The sequence below is a fragment of the Salvelinus fontinalis genome, unplaced genomic scaffold, assembly GCF_029448725.1.
Source record: "Salvelinus fontinalis isolate EN_2023a unplaced genomic scaffold, ASM2944872v1 scaffold_0113, whole genome shotgun sequence".
Lineage (NCBI taxonomy): Eukaryota > Metazoa > Chordata > Actinopteri > Salmoniformes > Salmonidae > Salvelinus > Salvelinus fontinalis.
This window is the reverse complement of record NW_026600322.1, coordinates 199,512-222,626: the sequence shown is the minus strand read 5'-3', so window position 1 is coordinate 222,626 and position 23,115 is coordinate 199,512. Positions and strand designations below refer to the sequence as shown.

The 23,115-nt window shown below is 49.7% G+C and overlaps 2 protein-coding genes across 3 annotated transcripts in view; both read left to right on the top strand.

Moving 5' to 3' along the window:
• The window catches only part of LOC129843319 (palmitoyltransferase ZDHHC7-like), a 43,910-nt gene extending 23,808 nt beyond the window's left edge, over nucleotides 1-20,102 (top strand). Inside the window, exons 7-8 of one of the 2 annotated variants that reach the window (XM_055911948.1) lie at nucleotides 6,505-6,635; nucleotides 18,580-20,102. In XM_055911948.1, coding sequence (XP_055767923.1) covers nucleotides 6,505-6,635; nucleotides 18,580-18,759 — 311 coding nt within the window. In that variant the 3' untranslated portion in view covers nucleotides 18,760-20,102. The remainder of the gene's footprint in view (nucleotides 1-6,504; nucleotides 6,636-18,579) is intronic. The other variant, XM_055911947.1, reaches the window with a different exon arrangement.
• Nucleotides 20,103-21,193: 1,091 nt separating this feature from the next.
• LOC129843318 (uncharacterized) lies at nucleotides 21,194-22,872 on the top strand. Its single transcript, XM_055911946.1, has 2 exons — nucleotides 21,194-22,775; nucleotides 22,808-22,872. Exons 1-2 carry the CDS (start codon nucleotides 21,194-21,196, stop codon nucleotides 22,870-22,872), a joined length of 1,647 nt encoding a protein of 548 aa, XP_055767921.1.
• Nucleotides 22,873-23,115: the final 243 nt, after the last annotated feature.

Sequence of the window (23,115 nt, the reverse complement as noted above, 5' to 3'; positions counted from 1 at the left end):
CTGCTACATTCACTGTGGTAGGCTACTGTTTACTGCTACATTCACTGTGGTAGGCTACTGTTTACTGCTACATTCACTGTGGTAGGCTACTGTTTACTGCTACATTCACTGTGGTAGGCTACTGTTTACTGCTACATTCACTGTGGTAGGCTACTGTTTACTGCTACATTCACTGTGGTAGGCTACTGTTTACTGCTACATTCACTGTGGTAGGCTACTGTTTACTGCTACATTCACTGTGGTAGGCTACTGTTTACGTCTTTATTTATTTATTTTATTTTACCGTTATTTTACCAGGTAAGTTGACTGAGAACACGTTCTCATTTGCAGCAACGACCTGGGGAATAGTTACAGGGGAGAGGAGGGGGATGAAAGAGCCAATTGTAAACTGGGGATTATTAGGTGACCGTGATGGTTGAGGGCCAGATTGGGAATTTAGCCAGGGCAGTCTACATTCACTGTGGTAGGCTACTGTTTACATTACATTTTACATTTAAGTCATTTAGCAGACGCTCTTATCCAGAGCGACTTACAAATTGGTGCATTCACCTTATGATATCCAGTGGAACAACCACTTTATAATAGTGCATCTAACTCTTTTAAGGGGGAGGGGGGGGTTAGAAGGATTACTTCATCCTATCCTAGGTATTCCTTAAAGAGGTGGGGTTTCAGTTGTCTCCGGAAGGTGGTGATTGACTCCGCTGACCTGGCGTCGTGAGGGAGTTTGTTCCACCATTGGGGTGCCAGAGCAGCAAACAGTTTTGACTGGGCTGAGCGGGAACTGTACTTCCTCAGAGGTAGGGAGGCGAGCAGGCCAGAGGTGGATGAACGCAGTGCCCTTGTTTGGGTGTAGAGCCTGATCAGAGCCTGAAGGTACAGAGGTGCCGTTCCCCTCACAGCTCCGTAGGCAAGCACCATGGTCTTGTAGCGGATGCGAGCTTCAACTGGAAGCCAGTGGAGAGAGCGGAGGAGCGGGGTGACGTGAGAGAACTTGGGAAGGTTGAACACCAGACGGGCTGCGGCGTTCTGGATGAGTTGTAGGGGTTTAATGGCACAGGCAGGGAGCCCAGCCAACAGCGAGTTGCAGTAATCCAGACGGGAGATGACAAGTGCCTGGATTAGGACCTGCGCCGCTTCCTGTGTGAGGCAGGGTCGTACTCTGCGAATGTTGTAGAGCATGAACCTACAGGAACGGGTCACCGCCTTGATGTTAGTCGAGAACGACAGGGTGTTGTCCAGGATCACGCCAAGGTTCTTAGCACTCTGGGAGGAGGACACAATGGAGTTGTCAACCGTGATGGCGAGATCATGGAACGGGCAGTCCTTCCCCGGGAGGAAGAGCAGCTCCGTCTTGCCGAGGTTCAGCTTGAGGTGGTGATCCGTCATCCACACTGATATGTCTGCCAGACATGCAGAGATGCGATTCGCCACCTGGTTATCAGAAGGGGGAAAGGAGAAGATTAATTGTGTGTCGTCTGCATAGCAATGATAGGAGAGACCATGTGAGGATATGACAGAGCCAAGTGACTTGGTGTATAGCGAGAATAGGAGAGGGCCTAGAACAGAGCCCTGGGGGACACCAGTGGTGAGAGCACGTGGTGCGGAGACAGATTCTCGCCACGCCAACTGGTAGGAGCGACCTGTCAGGTAGGACGCAATCCAAGCGTGGGCCGCGCCGGAGATGCCCAACTCGGAGAGGGTGGAGAGGAGGATCTGATGGTTCACAGTATCAAAGGCAGCCGATAGGTCTAGAAGCATGAGAGCAGAGGAGAGAGAGTTAGCTTTAGCAGTGCGGAGCGCCTCCGTGACACAGAGAAGAGCAGTCTCAGTTGAATGACTAGTCTTGAAACCTGACTGATTTGGATCAAGAAGGTCATTCTGAGAGAGATAGCAGGAGAGCTGGCCAAGGACGGCACGTTCAAGAGTTTTGGAGAGAAAAGAAAGAAGGGATACTGGTCTGTAGTTGTTGACATCGGAGGGATCGAGTGTAGGTTTTTTCAGAAGGGGTGCAACTCTCGCTCTCTTGAAGACGGAAGGGACGTAGCCAGCGGTCAGGGATGAGTTGATGAGCGAGGTGAGGTAAGGGAGAAGGTCTCCGGAAATGGTCTGGAGAAGAGAGGAGGGGATAGGGTCAAGCGGGCAGGTTGTTGGGCAGCCGGCCGTCACAAGACGCGAGATTTCATCTGGAGAGAGGGGGGAGAAAGAGGTCAAAGCACAGGGTAGGGCAGTGTGAGCAGAACCAGCGGTGTCGTTTGACTTAGCAAACGAGGATCGGATGTCGTCGACCTTCTTTTCAAAATGGTTGACGAAGTCATCCGCAGAGAGGGAGGAGGGGGGGAGGGGGAGGAGGATTCAGGAGGGAGGAGAAGGTGGCAAAGAGCTTCCTAGGGTTAGAGGCAGATGCTTGGAATTTAGAGTGGTAGAAAGTGGCTTTAGCAGCAGAGATAGAAGAGGAGAATGTAGAGAGGAGGGAGTGAAAGGATGCCAGGTCCGCAGGGAGGCGAGTTTTCCTCCATTTCCGCTCGGCTGCCCGGAGCCCTGTTCTGTGAGCTCGCAATGAGTCGTCGAGCCACGGAGCAGGAGGGGAGGACCGAGCCGGCCTGGAGGATAGGGGACATAGAGAGTCAAAGGATGCAGAAAGGGAGGAGAGGAGGGTTGAGGAGGCAGAATCAGGAGATAGGTTGGAGAAGGTTTGAGCAGAGGGAAGAGATGATAGGATGGAAGAGGAGAGAGTAGCGGGGGAGAGAGAGCGAAGGTTGGGACGGCGCGATACCATCCGAGTAGGGGCAGTGTGGGAAGTGTTGGATGAGAGCGAGAGGGAAAAGGATACAAGGTAGTGGTCGGAGACTTGGAGGGGAGTTGCAATGAGATTAGTGGATGAACAGCATCTAGTAAAGATGAGGTCAAGCATATTGCCTGCCTTGTGAGTAGGGGGGGAAGGTGAGAGGGTGAGGTCAAAAGAGGAGAGGAGTGGAAAGAAGGAGGCAGAGAGGAATGAGTCAAAGGTAGACGTGGGGAGGTTAAAGTCACCCAGAACTGTGAGAGGTGAGCCATCCTCAGGAAAGGAACTTATCAAGGTGTCAAGCTCATTGATGAACTCTCCAAGGGAACCTGGAGGGCGATAAATGATAAGGATGTTAAGCTTGAAAGGGCTGGTAACTGTGACAGCATGGAATTCAAAGGGGGCGATAGACAGATGGGTCTGTGGTAGGCTACTGTTTACATCTACATTCAATGTGGTAGGCTACTGTTTACTTCTACATTCACTGTAGTAGGCTACTGTGTTTCTATGTTTAGTGTAATGGTAGGCTACTGTAGGATAAGGGTACGGCTAAGACTATAAGAACTGGTCGTCTAGTACGTTCGGAACAGAGAGTAAAAGGAGCAGGTTTCTGGGCACGGAAGAATAGACCTAAGGTATAATGTACAGACAGAGGGTATGGTAGGATGTGAATACAGTGGAGTTAAACCTAGGCATTGAGTGATGATGAGAGAGATATTGTCTCTAGAGACACCATTTAAACCAGGTGAGGTAACCACATGTGTGGGAGGTGGAACAAAATGGTTAGCTAAGGCATATTGAGCAGGGCTGGAGGCCCTACAGTGAAAAAGGACAGTAATCACTAACCAAAACAGCAATGGACAAGGCATATTGACATTAGGGAGAGGCATACGTAGCCGAGTGATCATAGGGGTCTAGTGAGTAGCTAGGCGGGCTGGAGACACGGCAATTCAGACAGCTTGCGGGCCTTGGCTAGCAGAAGGGCCTTAGGGGGACGTCGCGACAGAAGAGTCAGTTGTAGCTCCCTCAGACAGTTACGTCGGCAGACCAGTCGTGACGGATCGGCAGGGCTCCGTGTAATTAAAGGGTCCAGGCCAATTGGCAAAATAGGTATTGTAGCCCAAGGAAATTGGCTGATGGACCTCTTTAGCTAACAGTCCGATATGCTCTGGACAGCTAGCGGGCCGGGGCTAGCGGATGGGCATTCAGGGGACGTCGTGACGGAGGAGCCTGTTGAAAACCCCCTCGGGCGGTTTACGTCGGGAGACCAGTTGTGAAGGATCGGCAGGGCTCCGTATTGGCAGTAAAAGGGTCCAGGCCAATTGGCATTGTATCCCAAGTAGTGGCTGATGGACCTCTTCAGTTTGCCGGGAGATGGGCCTAGCACTGGCTAGCTCCAGGCTAATTGTTACTTTCTTCGCGACAGAGGTGTTAGCCAGGGGGTAGCCACTCGGATAGCAGCTAGCTAGCTGCGATGATCCAGGTGAAACGGTTCAGAGCCGTAGGAATCAGTATATGTGGGGAAAAAGAGGGCTAAAGGTTAGCTGATGACCGCTAGCTGACTAGTAGCTAGTTAGCTGGCTAGCATCTGTTGGGGGTTCCGGTTTCTTAAGTAAAGAAAATATCCATACCACAGTGGGTGAGGAGGGTTGCAGGAGAGTATGTTGGAGTTGAGGTTGAAAAAATATTTAAAAAATAAATGTGAAGAAAATGCAAAGGAAAAAATATATATACACGGAACACAACAAGACGAAGATGCATGACTGCTACACCATCTTGGATATGATGAAATAATGATGATGATGTTTATAATAATGATGATATTGAAGGTAATTATGAAAGTGATGATGATGATGATGATGATACATTTGATTTTAAATTATTCTAAATGTTAATAGAACCTTTATAATCAGAGGATAAAATAATGACACCCCTCTCCTCCTCTGTCAAAATAATGACACCCCTCTCCTCCTGTCAAAATAATGACACCCCTCCTCCTCTGTCAAAATAATGACACCTCTCCTCCTCTGTCAAAATAATGACACCCCTCTCCTCCTCTGTCAAAATAATGACACCTCTCCTCCTCTGTCAAAATAATGACACCCCTCTCCTCCTCTGTCAAAATAATGACACATCTCCTCCTCTGTCAAAATAATGACACCTCCTCCTCTGTCAAAATAATGACACCTCTCTCCTCCTCTGTCAAAATAATGACACCTCTCCTCCTCTGTCAAAATAATGACACCCCTCTCCTCCTCTGTCAAAATAATGACACCTCTCCTCCTCTGTCAAAATAATGACACCCCTCTCCTCCTCTGTCAAAATAATGACACCTCTCCTCCTCTGTCAAAATAATGACACCTCTCCTCCTCTGTCAAAATAATGACACCTCTCCTCTGTCAAAATAATGACACCCCTCTCCTCCTCTGTCAAAATAATGACACCCCTCTCCTCCTCTGTCAAAATAATGACACCTCTCCTCCCCTGTCAAAATAATGACACCCCTCTCCTCCTCTGTCAAAATAATGACACCCCTCTCCTCCTCTGTCAAAATAATGACACCCCTCCTCCTCTGTCAAAATAATGACACCCCTCTCCTCCTCTGTCAAAATAATGACACCCCTATCCTCTGTCAAAATAATGACACCCCTCTCCTCCTCTGTCAAAATAATGACACCTCTCCTCCTCTGTCAAAATAATGACACCCCTCTCCTCCTCTGTCAAAATAATGACACCTCTCCTCCTCTGTCAAAATAATGACACCCCTCTCCTCCTCTGTCAAAATAATGACACCTCTCCTCCTCTGTCAAAATAATGACACCCCTCTCCTCCTCTGTCAAAATAATGACACCTCTCCTCCTCTGTCAAAATAATGACACCCCTCTCCTCCTCTGTCAAAATAATGACACCCCTCTCCTCCTCTGTCAAAATAATGACACCCCTCTCCTCCTCTGTCAAAATAATGACACCTCTCCTCTGTCAAAATAATGACACCCCTCTCCTCCTCTGTCAAAATAATGACACCTCTCTCCTCCTCTGTCAAAATAATGACACCCCTCTCCTCCTCTGTCAAAATAATGACACCCCTCTCCTCCTCTGTCAAAATAATGACACCTCTCCTCTGTCAAAATAATGACACCCCTCTCCTCCTCTGTCAAAATAGTGACACCTCTCTCCTCCTCTGTCAAAATAATGACACCCCTCTCCTCCTCTGTCAAAATAATGACACCTCTCCTCTGTCAAAATAATGACACCCCTCTCCTCCTCTGTCAAAATAGTGACACCTCTCTCCTCCTCTGTCAAAATAATGACACCCCTATCCTCCTCTGTCAAAATAATGACACCTCTCCTCCTCTGTCAAAATAATGACACCTCTCTCCTCCTCTGTTAAAATAATGACACCTCTCCTCCTCTGTCAAAATAATGACACCTCTCCTCTGTCAAAATAATGACACCCCTCTCCTCCCCTGTCAAAATAATGACACCTCTCTCCTCCTCTGTCAAAATAATGACACCTCTCTCCTCCTCTGTCAAAATAATGACACCTCTCTCCTCCTCTGTCAAAATAATGACACCTCTCTCCTCCTCCTGTCAAAATAATGACACCCCTCTCCTCCTCTGTCAAAATAATGACACCTCTCTCCTCTGTTAAAATAATGACACCTCTCCTCCTCTGTCAAAATAATGACACCTCTCTCCTCTCCCACAACTCCATCTCCCAGAATGCACTGACTTCTCTCCTCCTGTGGCGGTGATGTTGATGATCTTCCTCTGTCTGGAGGCCTTCCTCTTCCTCACCTTCACCGTGGTGATGTTCGGAACGCAGATACACTCCATCTGCAACGACGAGACGGTGAGGCACCGAGCGCACGCCACACACCGTGGTCGTCACGCCACACACCGTGGTCGTTACGTCACACACCGCGGTCGTCACGCCACACACCGCGGTCGTCACGCCACACACCGAGGTCGTCACGCCACACACCGCGGTCGTCACGCCACACACCGCGGTCGTCACGCCACACACCGCGGTCGTCACGCCACACACCGCGGTCGTCACGCCACACACCGCGGTCGTCACGCCACACACCGCGGTCGTCACGCCACACACCGCGGTCGTCACGCCACACACCGCGGTCGTCACGCCACACACCGCGGTCGTCACGCCACACACCGCGGTCGTCACGCCACACACCGCGGTCGTCACGCCACACACCGAGGTCGTCACGCCACACACCGAGGTCGTCACGCCACACACCGAGGCCGTCACGCCACACACCGCGGTCGTCACGCCACACACCGCGGTCGTCACGCCACACACCGAGGTCGCCACGCCACACACCGAGGTCGTCACGCCACACACCGAGGTCGCCACGCCACACACCGAGGTCGTCACGCCACACACTGTGGCCGTCACGCCACACACTGTGGCCGTCACGCCACAGACTGAGGTCGTCACGCCACACACTGAGGTCGTCACGCCACACACTGAGGTCGTCACGCCACACACTGAGGTCGTCACGCCACACACTGTGGTCGTCACGCCACACACTGTGGTCGTCACGCCACACACTGTGGTCGTCACGCCACACACTGTGGTCGTCACGCCACACACTGAGGTCGCCACGCCACACACTGAGGTCGTCACGCCACACACTGAGGTCGCCACGCCACACACTGAGGTCGTCACGCCACACACTGAGGTCGTCACGCCACACACTGAGGTCGTCACGCCACACACTGAGGTCGTCACGCCACACACTGTGGTCGTCACGCCACACACTGAGGTCGTCACGCCACACACTGTGGTCGTCACGCCACACACTGTGGCCGTCACGCCACACACTGAGGCCGTCACGCCACACACTGAGGTCGTCACGCCACACACTGAGGTCGTCACGCCACACACTGAGGTCGTCACGCCACACACTGAGGTCGTCACGCCACACACTGAGGTCGTCACGCCACACACTGTGGTCGTCACGCCACACACCGCGGTCGTCACGCCGCACACTGTGGTCGCCACCACTTAGAGGAACACTTGACAAGGTTTACAGCAGTGGTGGAAAAAATACTAAATTGTCATACTTGAGTGAAAGTAAAGATACTTTTAATAGATAATGACTCAAGTAAAAGTGAAAGACACACAGTAAAATACTACTTGAGTAAAAGTATTTGGTTTTATATGTACTTACGTATCGGAAGTAAATGTACAAGTACAGTTGAAGTCGGAAGGTTTACATACACTTAGGTTGGAGTCATTAAAACTCGTTTTTCAACCACTCAACAAATTTATTTTTAACAAACTATAGTTTTGGCAAGTCGGTTAGGACATCTACTTTGTGACACAAGTAATTCTTACAACAATTGTTTACCGATTATTTCACTTATAATTCACTGTATCACAATTCCAATGGGTCAGAAGTTTACATACACTAAGTTGACTGTGCGTTTAAACAGCTTGGAAAATTCCAGAAAATGATGTCATGGCTTTAGAAGCTTCTGATAGGCTAATTGACATAATTTGTGTCAATTGGAGGTGTACCTGTGGATGTATTTCATGGCCTACCTTCAAACTCAGTGCCTCTTTGCTTGACATCATGGGAAAATCAAAACAAATCAGCCAAGACCTCAGAATAAAAATTGTAGACCTTCACAAGTCTGGTTCATCCTTGGGAGCAATTTCCAAACACCTGAAGGTACCACGTTCATCTGTACAAACAATAGTACGCAAGTATAAACACCATGGGACCACGCAGCCGTCATACCGCTCAGGAAGGGGACGCATTCTGTCTCCTAGAGATGAACGTACTTTGGTGCGAAAAGTGCAAATCAATCCCAGAACAACAACAAAGGACCTTGTGAAGATGCTGGAGGAAACAGGTACAAAAGTATCTATATCCACAACATAACCTGAAAGGCCGCTCAGCAAGGAAGAAGCCACTGCTCCAAAACTGCAATAAAAAAGCCAGACTACGGTTTGCAACTGCACATGGGGACAAAGATCGTACTTTTTGGGGAAATGTCCTCTGGACTGATGAAACAAAAATAGAACTGTTTGGCCATAATGACCATTGTTATGTTTGGAGGAAAAAGGGGGAGGTTTGCAAGCCGAAGAACACCATCCCAACCGTGAAGCACGGGGGTGGCAGCATCACTCAAATCCAAGATGGCGTAGCAGTCAGACGTGTGTTTGTCTTGTCCCGTCTTGTCCCGCGTAAATAGTCCTCGTATTTTTCGTATGCATTTCGTATATATTTTAATTTCACTTTCCATTTAGGAACTGAATATACATTCCGCCTCACCCAATGTGGTACGGATCTGCTAATTTTTTTATATACTTTAGAACCGTAACCCCAATCAGAAGTTAGCCAGATAACTAGCTACTAGCTAGTAGTCAGTTAGCCACTGCTGCGGTCTTCACCCTTAACTCGGACACCAGCCAGCTTCAGCTCGGGCCAATACCTGCCAGTCTGCAAGCGCGATATCAACCCAGAGCATATAGGACTGCTTTTTCTCTACCACATCACCGGATTTTTTTCTACTTCATCACCGGATTTCGGCCGCAGGCTCTGGACATTTGCACCTTGATTTCGCAGCTAGCTAGCTGCAAACCGTGTGACTATTGGCTTACGTCGATCCCGGAGCAAACTTAAATTATTCCGGAGCTAGCCAGCTGAGGAGTTCCATCAGCCATTCCTGGGCTACAGTCACCTATCCGGACCCGTTTTTTTTGCTGCAGATACGGAGCCCCACCGGGCCTTCACGACTGACTGCCGACGTTATCTGCCCGAGGGAGTTATCCAACTGGCACCTCCGTCGCGACGTTACCTGAACGCTCATCTGGGGCCCGCTAATCGTTAGCTGTCTTATCGGCTGCTATCTGAATAAGTATATCGGACAATTTTTTTCTTGGGTCACTATATCTATTTTGCCAATTGGATTGATCCCCTCTTCCACACGGAACCCCACTAATCTACCGACGGAAACGCACGAGGTGTCTAAAAAATAGACCTCCATCCTATGCTATCTTGCTACCGATAGCCATCTACCCGGCCAGCTGTCTGGATCGCCGTGACCCCAACCAACCTCTACTCACTGGACCCTTATGATCACTCGATTAAGCATGCCTCTCCTTAATGTAAATATGCCTTGTCTATTGCTGTTCTGGGTAGTGTTTACTGGGTTATTTCACTGTAAAGCCTCTAGCCCTGCTCACTATACCATATCCAACCTTTCAGTTCCACCACCCACATATGCGATGACATCACCTGGTTTCAATGATGTTTCTAGAGACAATATCTCTCTTATCATCACTCAATACCTAGGTTTACCTCCACTGTATTCACATCCTACCATACCTTTGTCTGTACATTATTCCTTGAAGCTATTTTATCGCCCCCAGAAACGTCCTTTTACTCTCTGTTCTAGACGTTCTAGACGACCAATTCTCATAGCTTTTAGCCGTACCCTTATCCTACTCCTCCTCTGTTCCTCTGGTGATGTAGAGGTGAATCCAGGCCCTGCAGTACCCAGCTCCACTCCTATTCCCCAGGCGCTCTCTTTTGATGATTTCTGTAACCGTAATAGCCTTGGTTTCATGCATGTTAACATTAGAAGCATTTACATTTTTACATTTAAGTCATTTAGCAGACGCTCTTATCCAGAGCGACTTACAAATTGGTGCATTCACCTTATGACATCCAGTGGAACAGCCACTTTACAATAGTGCATCTAAATCTTTTAAGGGGGGGGGGGTGAGAAGGATTACTTTATCCTATCCTAGGTATTCCTTAAAGAGGTGGGGTTTCAGGTGTCTCCGGAAGGTGGTGATTGACTCCGCTGTCCTGGCGTCGTGAGGGAGTTTGTTCCACCATTGGGGGGCCAGAGCAGCGAACAGTTTTGACTGGGCTGAGCGGGAACTGTACTTCCTCAGTGGTAGGGAGGCGAGCAGGCCAGAGGTGGATGAACGCAGTGCCCTTGTTTGGGTGTAGGGCCTGATCAGAGCCTGGAGGTACTGAGGTGCCGTTCCCCTCACAGCTCCGTAGGCAAGCACCATGGTCTTGTAGCGGATGCGAGCTTCAACTGGAAGCCAGTGGAGAGAGCGGAGGAGCGGGGTGACGTGAGAGAACTTGGGAAGGTTGAACACCAGACGGGCTGCGGCGTTCTGGATGAGTTGTAGGGGTTTAATGGCACAGGCAGGGAGCCCAGCCAACAGCGAGTTGCAGTAATCCAGACGGGAGATGACAAGTGCCTGGATTAGGACCTGCGCCGCTTCCTGTGTGAGGCAGGGTCGTACTCTGCGGATGTTGTAGAGCATGAACCTACAGGAACGGGCCACCGCCTTGATGTTAGTTGAGAACGACAGGGTGTTGTCCAGGATCACGCCAAGGTTCTTAGCGCTCTGGGAGGAGGACACAATGGAGTTGTCAACCGTGATGGCGAGATCATGGAACGGGCAGTCCTTCCCCGGGAGGAAGAGCAGCTCCGTCTTGCCGAGGTTCAGCTTGAGGTGGTGATCCGTCATCCACACTGATATGTCTGCCAGACATGCAGAGATGCGATTCGCCACCTGGTCATCAGAAGGGGAAAAGGAGAAGATTAGTTGTGTGTCGTCTGCATAGCAATGATAGGAGAGACCATGTGAGGTTATGACAGAGCCAAGTGACTTGGTGTATAGCGAGAATAGGAGAGGGCCTAGAACAGAGCCCTGGGGGACACCAGTGGTGAGAGCACGTGGTGAGGAGACAGATTCTCGCCACGCCACCTGGTAGGAGCGACCTGTCAGGTAGGACGCAATCCAAGCGTGGGCCGCGCCGGAGATGCCCAACTCGGAGAGGGTGGAGAGGAGGATCTGATGGTTCACAGTATCGAAGGCAGCCGATAGGTCTAGAAGGATGAGAGCAGAGGAGAGAGAGTTAGCTTTAGCAGTGCGGAGCGCCTCCGTGATACAGAGAAGAGCAGTCTCAGTTGAATGACTAGTCTTGAAACCTGACTGATTTGGATCAAGAAGGTCATTCTGAGAGAGATAGCGGGAGAGCTGGCCAAGGACGGCACGTTCAAGAGTTTTGGAGAGAAAAGAAAGAAGGGATACTGGTCTGTAGTTGTTGACATCGGAGGGATCGAGTGTAGGTTTTTTCAGAAGGGGTGCAACTCTCGCTCTCTTGAAGACGGAAGGGACGTAGCCAGCGGTCAGGGATGAGTTGATGAGCGAGGTGAGGTAAGGGAGAAGGTCTCCGGAAATGGTCTGGAGAAGAGAGGAGGGGATAGGGTCAAGCGGGCAGGTTGTTGGGCGGCCGGCCGTCACAAGACGCGAGATTTCATCTGGAGAGAGAGGGGAGAAAGAGGTCAGAGCACAGGGTAGGGCAGTGTAAGCAGAACCAGCGGTGTCGTTTGACTTAGCAAACGAGGATCGGATGTCGTCGACCTTCTTTTCAAAATGGTTGACGAAGTCATCTGCAGAGAGGGAGGAGGGGGGGGGGGGAGGGGGAGGAGGATTCAGGAGGGAGGAGAAGGTGGCAAAGAGCTTCCTAGGGTTAGAGGCAGATGCTTGGAATTTAGAGTGGTAGAAAGTGGCTTTAGCAGCAGAGACAGAAGAGGAAAATGTAGAGAGGAGGGAGTGAAAGGATGCCAGGTCCGCAGGGAGGCGAGTTTTCCTCCATTTCCGCTCGGCTGCCCGGAGCCCTGTTCTGTGAGCTCGCAATGAGTCGTCGAGCCACGGAGCGGGAGGGGAGGACCGAGCCGGCCTGGAGGATAGGGGACATAGAGAGTCAAAGGATGCAGAAAGGGAGGAGAGGAGGGTTGAGGAGGCAGAATCAGGAGATAGGTTGGAGAAGGTTTGAGCAGAGGGAAGAGATGATAGGATGGAAGAGGAGAGGGTAGCGGGGGAGAGAGAGCGAAGGTTGGGACGGCGCGATACCATCCGAGAAGGGGCAGTGTGGGAAGTGTTGGATGAGAGCGAGAGGGAAAAGGATACAAGGTAGTGGTCGGAGACTTGGAGGGGAGTTGCAATGAGGTTAGTGGAAGAACAGCATCTAGTAAAGATGAGGTCAAGCGTATTGCCTGCCTTGTGAGTAGGGGGGAAGGTGAGAGGGTGAGGTCAAAAGAGGAGAGGAGTGGAAAGAAGGAGGCAGAGAGGAATGAGTCAAAGGTAGACGTGGGGAGGTTAAAGTCGCCCAGAACTGTGAGAGGTGAGCCGTCCTCAGGAAAGGAGCTAATCAAGGCATCGAGCTCATTGATGAACTCTCCGAGGGAACCTGGAGGGCGATAAATGATAAGGATGTTAAGCTTGAAAGGGCTGATAACTGTGACAGCATGGAATTCAAAGGAGGCGATAGACAGATGGGTAAGGGGAGAAAGAGAGAATAACCACTTGGGAGAGATGAGGATCCCGGTGCCACCACCCCGCTGACCAGAAGCTCTCGGGGTGTGCGAGAACACGTGGGCGGACGAAGAGAGAGCAGTAGGAGTAGCAGTGTTATCTGTGGTGATCCATGTTTCCGTTAGTGCCAAGAAGTCGAGGGACTGGAGGGAGGCATAGGCTGAGATGAACTCTGCCTTGTTGGGCGCAGATCGGCAGTTCCAGAGGCTACCGGAGACCTGGAACTCCACGTGGGTCGTGCGCGCTGGGACCACCAGATTAGGGTGGCCGATGCCACGCGGTGTGGAGCGTTTGTATGGTCTGTGCAGAGAGGAGAGAACAGGGATAGACAGACACATAGTTGACAGGCTACAGAAGAGACTACGCTAATGCAAAGGAGATTGGAGTGGCAAGTGGACTACGCGTCTCGAATGTTCAGAAAGTTAAGCTTACGTAGCAAGAATCTTATTGACTAAAATGATTAAGATGATACAGTACTGCTGAAGTAGGCTAGCTGGCAGTGGCTGCGTTGTTGACTTTGTAGGCTAGCTGGCAGTTGTTGACTTTGTAGGCTAGCTGGCAGTGGCTGCGTTGTTGACACTACACTAATAAAGTCGTTCCGTTGAGTGTAATAGTATCTACAGTGCTGCTATTCGGGGGCTAGCTGGCTAGCTAGCAGTGTTGATTACGTTACGTTGCGTTAAAAGAACGACAATAGCTGGCTAGCTAACCTAGAAAATCGCTCTAGACTACACAATTATCTTTGATACAAAGACGGCTATGTAGCTAGCTATGTAGCTAGCTACGATCAAACAAATCAAACCGTTGTACTGTAATGAAATTAAATGAAAATGTGATACTACCTGTGGAGCGAGGCGGAATGCGACCGGGTTGTTGAGTGCGGAAGTTCTATTCGGTAGACGTTGGCTAGCTGTTGGCTAGCTAGCAGTGTCTCCTAAGTTAAGGACGACAAATAGCTGGCTAGCTAACCTCGGTAAATTAAGATAATCACTCTAAAACTACACACTCTAAACTACACAATTATCTTGGATACGAAGACAGCAAAGACAACTATGTAGCTAGCTAACACTACACTAATCAAGTCGTTCAGTTGGGTGTAATAGTTGCTACAGTGCTGCTATTCGGTAGACGGTGGACGTTTGCTAGCTGGCTAGCTGCTGGGCAGATAGCAGTGTAGACTGCGTTAGGACGACGAAATACGATAATTACGCAATTATCTTTGATACACAGACGGCTATGTAGCTAGCTAAGAAGAAATTGCTAAGATTAGACAAATCAAACCGTTGTACTATAATGAAATGTAATGAAATGTAATGAAAAGTTATACTACCTGCGGATGCGACCGCTCGCTCCAACCCGGAAGTAGCCTCCTCCCTAAGTTTGTTTTGTTCACTGCTTTAGCACACTCTGCCAACCCGGATGTTTTAGCCGTGTCTGAATCCTGGCTTAGAAAGACCACCAAAAATTCTGACATTTTCATCCCCAACTACAAGATTTTCAGACAAGATAGAACGGCCAAAGGGGGCGGTGTTGCAATCTACTGCAAAGATTGCCTGCAGAGTTCTGTTTTACTATCCAGGTCTGTTCCCAAACAATTTGAACTTCTACTTTTAAAAATCCACCTCTCTAAAAACAAGTCTCTCACCGTTGCCGCCTGCTATAGACCACCCTCTGCCCCAGCTGTGCTCTGGACACCATATGTGAACTGATTGCCCCCCATCTATCTTCAGAGCTCGTGCTGCTAGGCGACCTAAATTGGAACATGCTTAACACCCCAGCCATCCTACAATCTAAGCTTGATGCCCTCAATCTCACACAAATTATCAATGAACCTACCAGGTACCACCCCAATTCCGTAAACACTGGTACCCTCATAGATATCATCCTAACCAACTTGCCCTCCAAATACACCTCTGCTGTTTTCAACCAAGATCTCAGCGATCACTGCCTCATTGCCTGCATCCGTAATGGGTCAGCGGTCAAACGACCACCCCTCATCACTATCAAACGCTCCCTAAAACACTTCAGCGAGCAGGCCTTTCTAATCGACCTGGCCGAGGTATCCTGGAAGGATATTGATCTCATCCCGTCAGTAGAGGATGCCTGGATTTTTTTTTTAAATGCCTTCCTCACCATCTTGAATAAGCATGCCCCATTCAAGAAATGTAGAACCAGGAACAGATATAGCCCTTGGTTCTCTCCTGACCTGACTGCCCTTAACCAACAGAAAAACATCCTATGGCGTTCTGCATTAGCATCGAACAGCCCCCGTGATATGCAACTTTTCAGGGAAGCTAGAAACCAGTATACACAGGCAGTTAGAAAAGCCAAGGCTAGCTTTTTCAAGCAGAAATTTGCCATCGATAGGAAACAATACTGTGCAGCCGTATTCATTGACCTGGCCAAGGCCTTTGACTCTGTCAATCACCACATCCTCATTGGCAGACTCGACAGCCTTGGTTTCTCTAATGATTGCCTCGCCTGGTTCACCAACTACTTCTCTGATCGAGTTCAGTGTGTCAAATCGGAGGGTCTGTTGTCCGGGCCTCTGGCAGTCTCTATGGGGGTGCCACAGGGTTCAATTCTTGGACCGACTCTCTTCTCTGTTTACATCAATGATGTCGCTCTTGCTGCTGGTGATTCTCTGATCCACCTCTACGCAGACGACACTATTTTGTATACTTCTGGCCCTTCTTTTGACACTGTGTTAACAACCCTCCAGGCGAGCTTCAATGCCGTACAGCTCTCCTTCCGTGGCCTCCAATTGCTCTTAAATACAAGTAAAACTAAATGCATGCTCTTCAACCGATCGCTGCCTGCACCTGCCCGCCTGTCCAACATCACTACTCTGGACGGCTCTGACTTAGAATATGTGGACAACTACAAATACCTAGGTGTCTGGTTAGACTGTAAACTCTCCTTCCAGACTCACATCAAACATCTCCAATCCAAAGTTAAATCTAGAATTGGCTTCCTATTCCGCAACAAAGCATCCTTCCCTCATGCTGCCAAACATACCCTTGTAAAACTGACCATCCTACCAATCCTCGACTTCGGTGATGTCATTTACAAAATAGCCTCCAAAACCCTACTCAATAAATTGGATGCAGTCTATCACAGTGCCATCCGTTTTGTCACCAAAGCCCCATATACTACCCACCACTGCGACCTGTACACTCTCGTTGGCTGGCACTCGCTTCATACTCGTCGCCAAACCCACTGGCTTCTGGTCATCTACAAGACCCTGCTAGGTAAAGTCCCCCCTTATCTCAGCTCGCTGGTCACCATAGCAGCACCTACCTGTAGCACGCGCTCCAGCAGGTATATCTCTCTGGTCACCCCCAAAACCAATTCTTCCTTTGGCCGCCTCTCCTTCCAGTTCTCTGCTGCCAATGACTGGAACGAACTACAAAAATCTCTGAAACTGGAAACACTTGTCTCCCTCACTAGCTTTAAGCACCAGCTGTCAGAGCAGCTCATAGATTACTGCACCTGTACATAGCCCATCTATAATTTAGCCCAAACAACTACCTCTTTACCTACCTACTGTATTTATTTATTTTGCTCCTTTGCACCCCATTATTTCTATCTCTACTTTACACTTTCTTCCACTGCAAACCAACCATTCCAGTGTTTTTTTTACTTGCTATATTGTATTTACTTCGCCACCATGGCCTTTTTTATATTTTTATTTATATATATATTTTATATATTTTGTTTCCTTCACCTCCCTTATCTCACCTCACTTGCTCACATTGTATATAGACTTATTTTTCACTGTATTATTGACTGTATGTTTGTTTTACTCCATGTGTAACTATATGTTGTTGTATGTGTCGAACTGCTTTGCTTTATCTTGGCCAGGTCGCAATTGTAAATGAGAACGTGTTCTCAACTCTACCTGGTTAAATAAAGGTGAAATAAATAAAAAATAATAATAAATAAATGTTGTGTGGGTGCTTTGCTGCAGGAGGGCCTGGTGCACTTCACAAAATAGATGGCATCATGAGGGAGGAAAATTATGTGGATATATTGAAGCAACATCTCAAGACATCAGTCAGGAAGTTAAAGCTTGGTCACAAATGGGTCTTCCAAATGGACAATGACCCCAAGCATACTTCCAAAGTTGTGGCAAAATGGCTTAAGGACAACAAAGACAAGGTATTGGAGTGGCCACCACAAAGCCCTGCCCTCGATCCTATAGAACATTTGTGGGCAGAACTGAAAAAGCGTGTGCAAACAAGGAGGCCTACAAACCTGACTCAGTTACACCAGCTCTGTCAGGAGGAATGGGCCAAAATTCACCCAACTTATTGTGGGAAGCTTGTGGAAGGCTACCCGAAACGTTTGACCCAAGTTAAACAATTTAAAGGCAACGCGACCAAATACTAATTGAGTGTATGTAAACTTCTGACCCACTGGGAATGTGATGAAATAAATAAAAGCTGAAATAAATAATTCTCTCTACTATTATTCTGACATTTCACATTCTTAAAATAAAGTGGTGATCATAACTGACCTAAGACAGGGAATTTTAACTAGGATTAAATGTCAGGAATTGTGAAAAACTGAGTTTAAATGTATTTGGTTAAGGTGTATGTAAACTTCCGACTTCAACTGTCAGTTCTTTCCACCACTGGTTTACAGGAACAGTGAACCTCATTCAACTGTATCTATAGATATCTATACCATCTCTGTCATTGGATGGTTCACTGGCTGTTTCCCAGGGTTCACTTTCTGTTGCTCTTCAAATCAGGTGATTTAAATGGAGAGTATGCTGAAGGATTGTCTGTCTGTCTGTGTCTGTCTGTCGATCTGTGCCTGTCTTCATGTCTGTCTGTGTCTGTCTGTTGTCTGTTGGTCTGTCTGTTTGTGCCTGTCTGTCTGTCGGTCTGTCTTCATGTCTGTCTGTCTGTCGATCTGTGCCTGTCTTCATGTCTGTCTGTGTCTGTTGGTCTGTCTGTCTGTGTCTGTCTGTCTGTTGGTCTGTCTGTTTGTGCCTGTCTGTCGGTCTGTCTTCATGTCTGTCTGTCTGTCTGTCTGTCTGTCTGTCTGTCTGTCTGTTTGTCTGTCTGTCTGTCTGTCTGTCTGTCTGTCTGTCTGTTTGTGCCTGTCTGTCGGTCTGTCTTCATGTGTCTTTGTGCCTGTCTGTCGGTCTGTCTTCATGTCTGTCTGTCTGTCTGTCGGTCTGTCGGTCTGTCGGTCTGTTGGTCTGTCGGTCTGTGCCTGTCTGTCTGTCGGTCTGTCTTCATGTCTGTCTGTTTGTGCCTGTCTGTCTGTCGGTCTGTCTTCATGTCTGTCTGTCTGTCTGTCTGTTTGTGCCTGTCTGTCTGTCGGTCTGTCTTCATGTCTGTCTGTCTGTTTGTGCCTGTCTGTCTGTCGGTCTGTCTTCATGTCCGTCTGTCTCGTCTCCCAGGAGATCGAGCGTCTGAAGAATGAGAAGCCGAGGTGGGAGCGTCGCGTGCGCTGGGAGGGGATGAAGGCCGTGTTCGGAGGCCCGCCCTCCGTCCTCTGGCTCAACCCATTCACCGGCCTGCGTCTGCGGCGCCTACTGATGACACGTACATGCCGTAGTGGTGTGGAGTTCTCTGTCTGAGGGCTGAGCAGGCCAAAACACAGCTCTTCCCCGTCTGATACCCCGGACCTCTCTGGACCGTCTGATACCCCCGGACCTCTCTGGACCGTCTGATACCCCCGGACCTCTCTGGACCGTCTGATACCCCCGGACCTCTCTGGACCGTCTGATACCCCCGGACCTCTCTGGACCGTCTGGTACCCCGGACCTCTCTGGACCGTCTGATACCCCGGACCTCTCTGGACCGTCTGATACCCCCGGACCTCTCTGGACCGTCTGATACCCCCGGACCTCTCTGGACCGTCTGATACCCCCGGACCTCTCTGGACCGTCTGATACCCCCGGACCTCTCTGGACCGTCTGATACCCCCGGACCTCTCTGGACCGTTGGACACATCATGGGGGTTTTGGTGGTACCTTCTGGACTGATAGGATGGGGTGTGACCTGTGATTTACATCATGGAGAACAGCTGTACCCCCTCCCCATTCCCACTACAGGGCGTCTCCTGAAGTCCCTGTCTCTCTGCTGAGACAGACCAACAGAGTGGAGGGGGACTAAGACTTCTGTCCTCCAGACAGAGAGACTAGGGCTGAATATGGGTCTGTCCTCCACACAGAGAGACGGGCGGGCGGTCGGGCGGTCGGATACATACATATGGTACGTCTCTTCACTACTTCTGCGTCCTGGTGCAGTCTTAACCTACTGTTCTATGTCTGCATGAGGATGTGAACAGCACCAGTTTCATTTTTATAAGGACCTCCTTTTCTGCCTCTGATGAAGAACCTGCAGTATGGAACTGTAGAGGTGTCAGGCACAATCATTGTTCTGCTCTGAAGACACTGAGTTGTGGTTGGACGTTAAACAGGACTTGTCTAGGACACCCAAGGACATAGTCTATCTACTGAACACAGACCATCACTACTGGTATTAAACAGCCTGGACATGGAGTCTATCTACTGAACACAGACCATCACTACTGGTATTAAACAGCCTGGACATAGTCTATCTACTGAACACAGACCATCACTACTGGTATTAAACAGCCTGGACATAGAGTCTACCTACTGAACACAGACGTCAGTGCTTCCTCTGCCCTGAGCCTCGACGTACCCATCACCTGAACTATGCCCCTGATGCAACAGCCTGAACAGGTTGCGCTGTGACCTGGACCATGTTCAGTAGACTCAAATGGGACAAACACATTGAAACGGGGGAGGTACTACCACAATTTAGCCAATCCAAAACGCTGAAAAATGTATTTTTGTTGTTTCTTTGTATTTTGTCTCATTGGTTGTTTTTCCTCCTTGTTTAGGAGCTGCTACAGTGATGTCCTGTCCCCCCCCTTTACCAATGTTTCCCAAGTCCTGTTCCCCCCTTTACCAATGTTTCCCATGTCCTGTCCCCCCCTTTACCAATGTTTCCCAGACCCCATGTCCTGTCCCCCCCTTTACCAATGTTTCCCATGTCCTGTCCCCCCCTTTACCAATGTTTCCCATGTCCTGTCCCCCCCTTTACCAATGTTTCCCAGACCCCATGTCCTGTCCCCCCCTTTACCAATGTTTCCCAGACCCCAAGTCCTGTTCCCCCCTTTACCAATGTTTCCCATGTCCTGTCCCCCCCTTTACCAATGTTTCCCAGACCCCAAGTCCTGTCCCCCCCTTTACCAATGTTTCCCAGACCCCATGTCCTGTCCCCCCCTTTACCAATGTTTCCCATGTCCTGTCCCCCCCTTTACCAATGTTTCCCATGTCCTGTCCCCCCCTTTACCAATGTTTCCCATGTCCTGTCCCCCCCTTTACCAATGTTTCCCATGTCCTGTCCCCCCCCTTTACCAATGTTTCCCATGTCCTGTCCCCCCCTTTACCAATGTTTCCCATGTCCTGTCCCCCCCCTTTACCAATGTTTCCCAAGTCCTGTTCCCCCCTTTACCAATGTTTCCCATGTCCTGTCCCCCCCTTTACCAATGTTTCCCAGACCCCAAGTCCTGTCCCCCCCTTTACCAGTGATTCCCAGACCCAAAGTCCTGTCCCCCCCTTTACCAATGTTTCCCAGACCCCAAGTCCTGTCCCCCCCCTTTACCAATGTTTCCCAAGTCCTGTTCCCCCCTTTACCAATGTTTCCCATGTCCTGTCCCCCCCTTTACCAATGTTTCCCAAGTCCTGTTCCCCCCTTTACCAATGTTTCCCATGTCCTGTCCCCCCCTTTACCAATGTTTCCCAAGTCCTGTCCCCCCCTTTACCAGTGATTCCCAGACCCAAAGTCCTGTCCCCCCCTTTACCAATGTGTCCCATGTCCTGTCCCCCCCTTTACCAGTGATTCCCAGACCCAAAGTCCTGTCCCCCCCTTTACCAATGTGTCCCATGTCCTGTTCCCCCCTTTACCAATGTTTCCCATGTCCTGTCCCCACCTTTACCAATCTTTCCCAGACCCCAAGTCCTGTCCCCCCCTTTACCAATGTTTCCCAAGTCCTGTCCCCCCCTTTACCAATGTTTCCCAGACCCCAAGTACTGTCCCCCCCTTTACCAATGTTTCCCAGACCCCAAGTCCTGTCCCCCCCTTTACCAATGTTTCCCAGACCCCAAGTCCTGTCCCCCCCTTTACCAATGTTTCCCAGACCCCAAGTCCTGTCCCCCCCTTTACCAATGTTTCCCATGTCCTGTCCCCCCCTTTACCAATGTTTCCCAAGTCCTGTCCCCCCCCTTTACCAATGTTTCCCATGTCCTGTCCCCCCCTTTACCAATGTTTCCCATGTCCTGTCCCCCCCTTTACCAATGTTTCCCATGTCCTGTCCCCCCCTTTACCAATGTTTCCCATGTCCTGTCCCCCCCTTTACCAATGTTTCCCATGTCCTGTCCCCCCCTTTACCAATGTTTCCCAAGTCCTGTCCCCCCCTTTACCAATGTTTCCCAAGTCCTGTCCCCCCCTTTACCAATGTTTCCCATGTCCTGTCCCCCCCTTTACCAATGTTTCCCATGTCCTGTCCCCCCCTTTACCAATGTTTCCCATGTCCTGTCCCCCCCTTTACCAATGTTTCCCATGTCCTGTCCCCCCCTTTACCAATGTTTCCCATGTCCTGTCCCCCCCTTTACCAATGTTTCCCAGACCCCAAGTCCTGTCCCCCCCTTTACCAATGTTTCCCAGACCCCAAGTCCTGTCCCCCCCTTTACCAATGTTTCCCAGACCCCAAGTCCTGTCCCCCCCATTACCAATGTTTCCCAAGTCCTGTCCCCCCCTTTACCAATGTTTCCCATGTCCTGTCCCCCCCTTTACCAATGTTTCCCATGTCCTGTCCCCCCCTTTACCAATGTTTCCCAAGTCCTGTCCCCCCCTTTACCAATGTTTCCCATGTCCTGTCCCCCCCTTTACCAATGTTTCCCATGTCCTGTCCCCCCCTTTACCAATGTTTCCCATGTCCTGTCCCCCCCTTTACCAATGTTTCCCATGTCCTGTCCCCCCCTTTACCAATGTTTCCCATGTCCTGTCCCCCCCTTTACCAATGTTTCCCAAGTCCTGTCCCCCCCTTTACCAATGTTTCCCATGTCCTGTCCCCCCCTTTACCAATGTTTCCCATGTCCTGTCCCCCCCTTTACCAATGTTTCCCATGTCCTGTCCCCCCCTTTACCAATGTTTCCCATGTCCTGTCCCCCCCTTTACCAATGTTTCCCATGTCCTGTCCCCCCCTTTACCAATGTTTCCCAGACCCCAAGTCCTGTCCCCCCCTTTACCAATGTTTCCCAGACCCCAAGTCCTGTCCCCCCCTTTACCAATGTTTCCCAGACCCCAAGTCCTGTCCCCCCCTTTACCAATGTTTCCCAGACCCCAAGTCCTGTCCCCCCCTTTACCAATGTTTCCCAGACCCCAAGTCCTGTCCCCCCCATTACCAATGTTTCCCAAGTCCTGTCCCCCCCTTTACCAATGTTTCCCAGACCCCAAGTCCTGTCCCCCCCATTACCAATGTTTCCCAAGTCCTGTCCCCCCCTTTACCAATGTTTCCCAGACCCCAAGTCCTGTCCCCCCCATTACCAATGTTTCCCAAGTCCTGTCCCCCCCTTTACCAATGTTTCCCAGACCCCAAGTCCTGTCCCCCCCCTTTACCAATGTTTCCCAGACCCCAAGTTCAGTCCACCATTTAGTTCCCCCTCAGCCCTCCTGACCTCGTCTCTCATCTCTCTGCTGATTTAGTTGTCTTCACAACAGAGCCATTGTGACACAGGGTATTGATGATCATCAAACAACAGTTTGTTTTATGAGATATGAGTACCCTAATCAATACAATCATGCAAATATCCGCCATTGATTAATGCCGTATCTTTTTAACTGTATCCGTTTGATTTATGATTGTATAATATAATTTGTTTTTAAAATAAAGAGCTTTA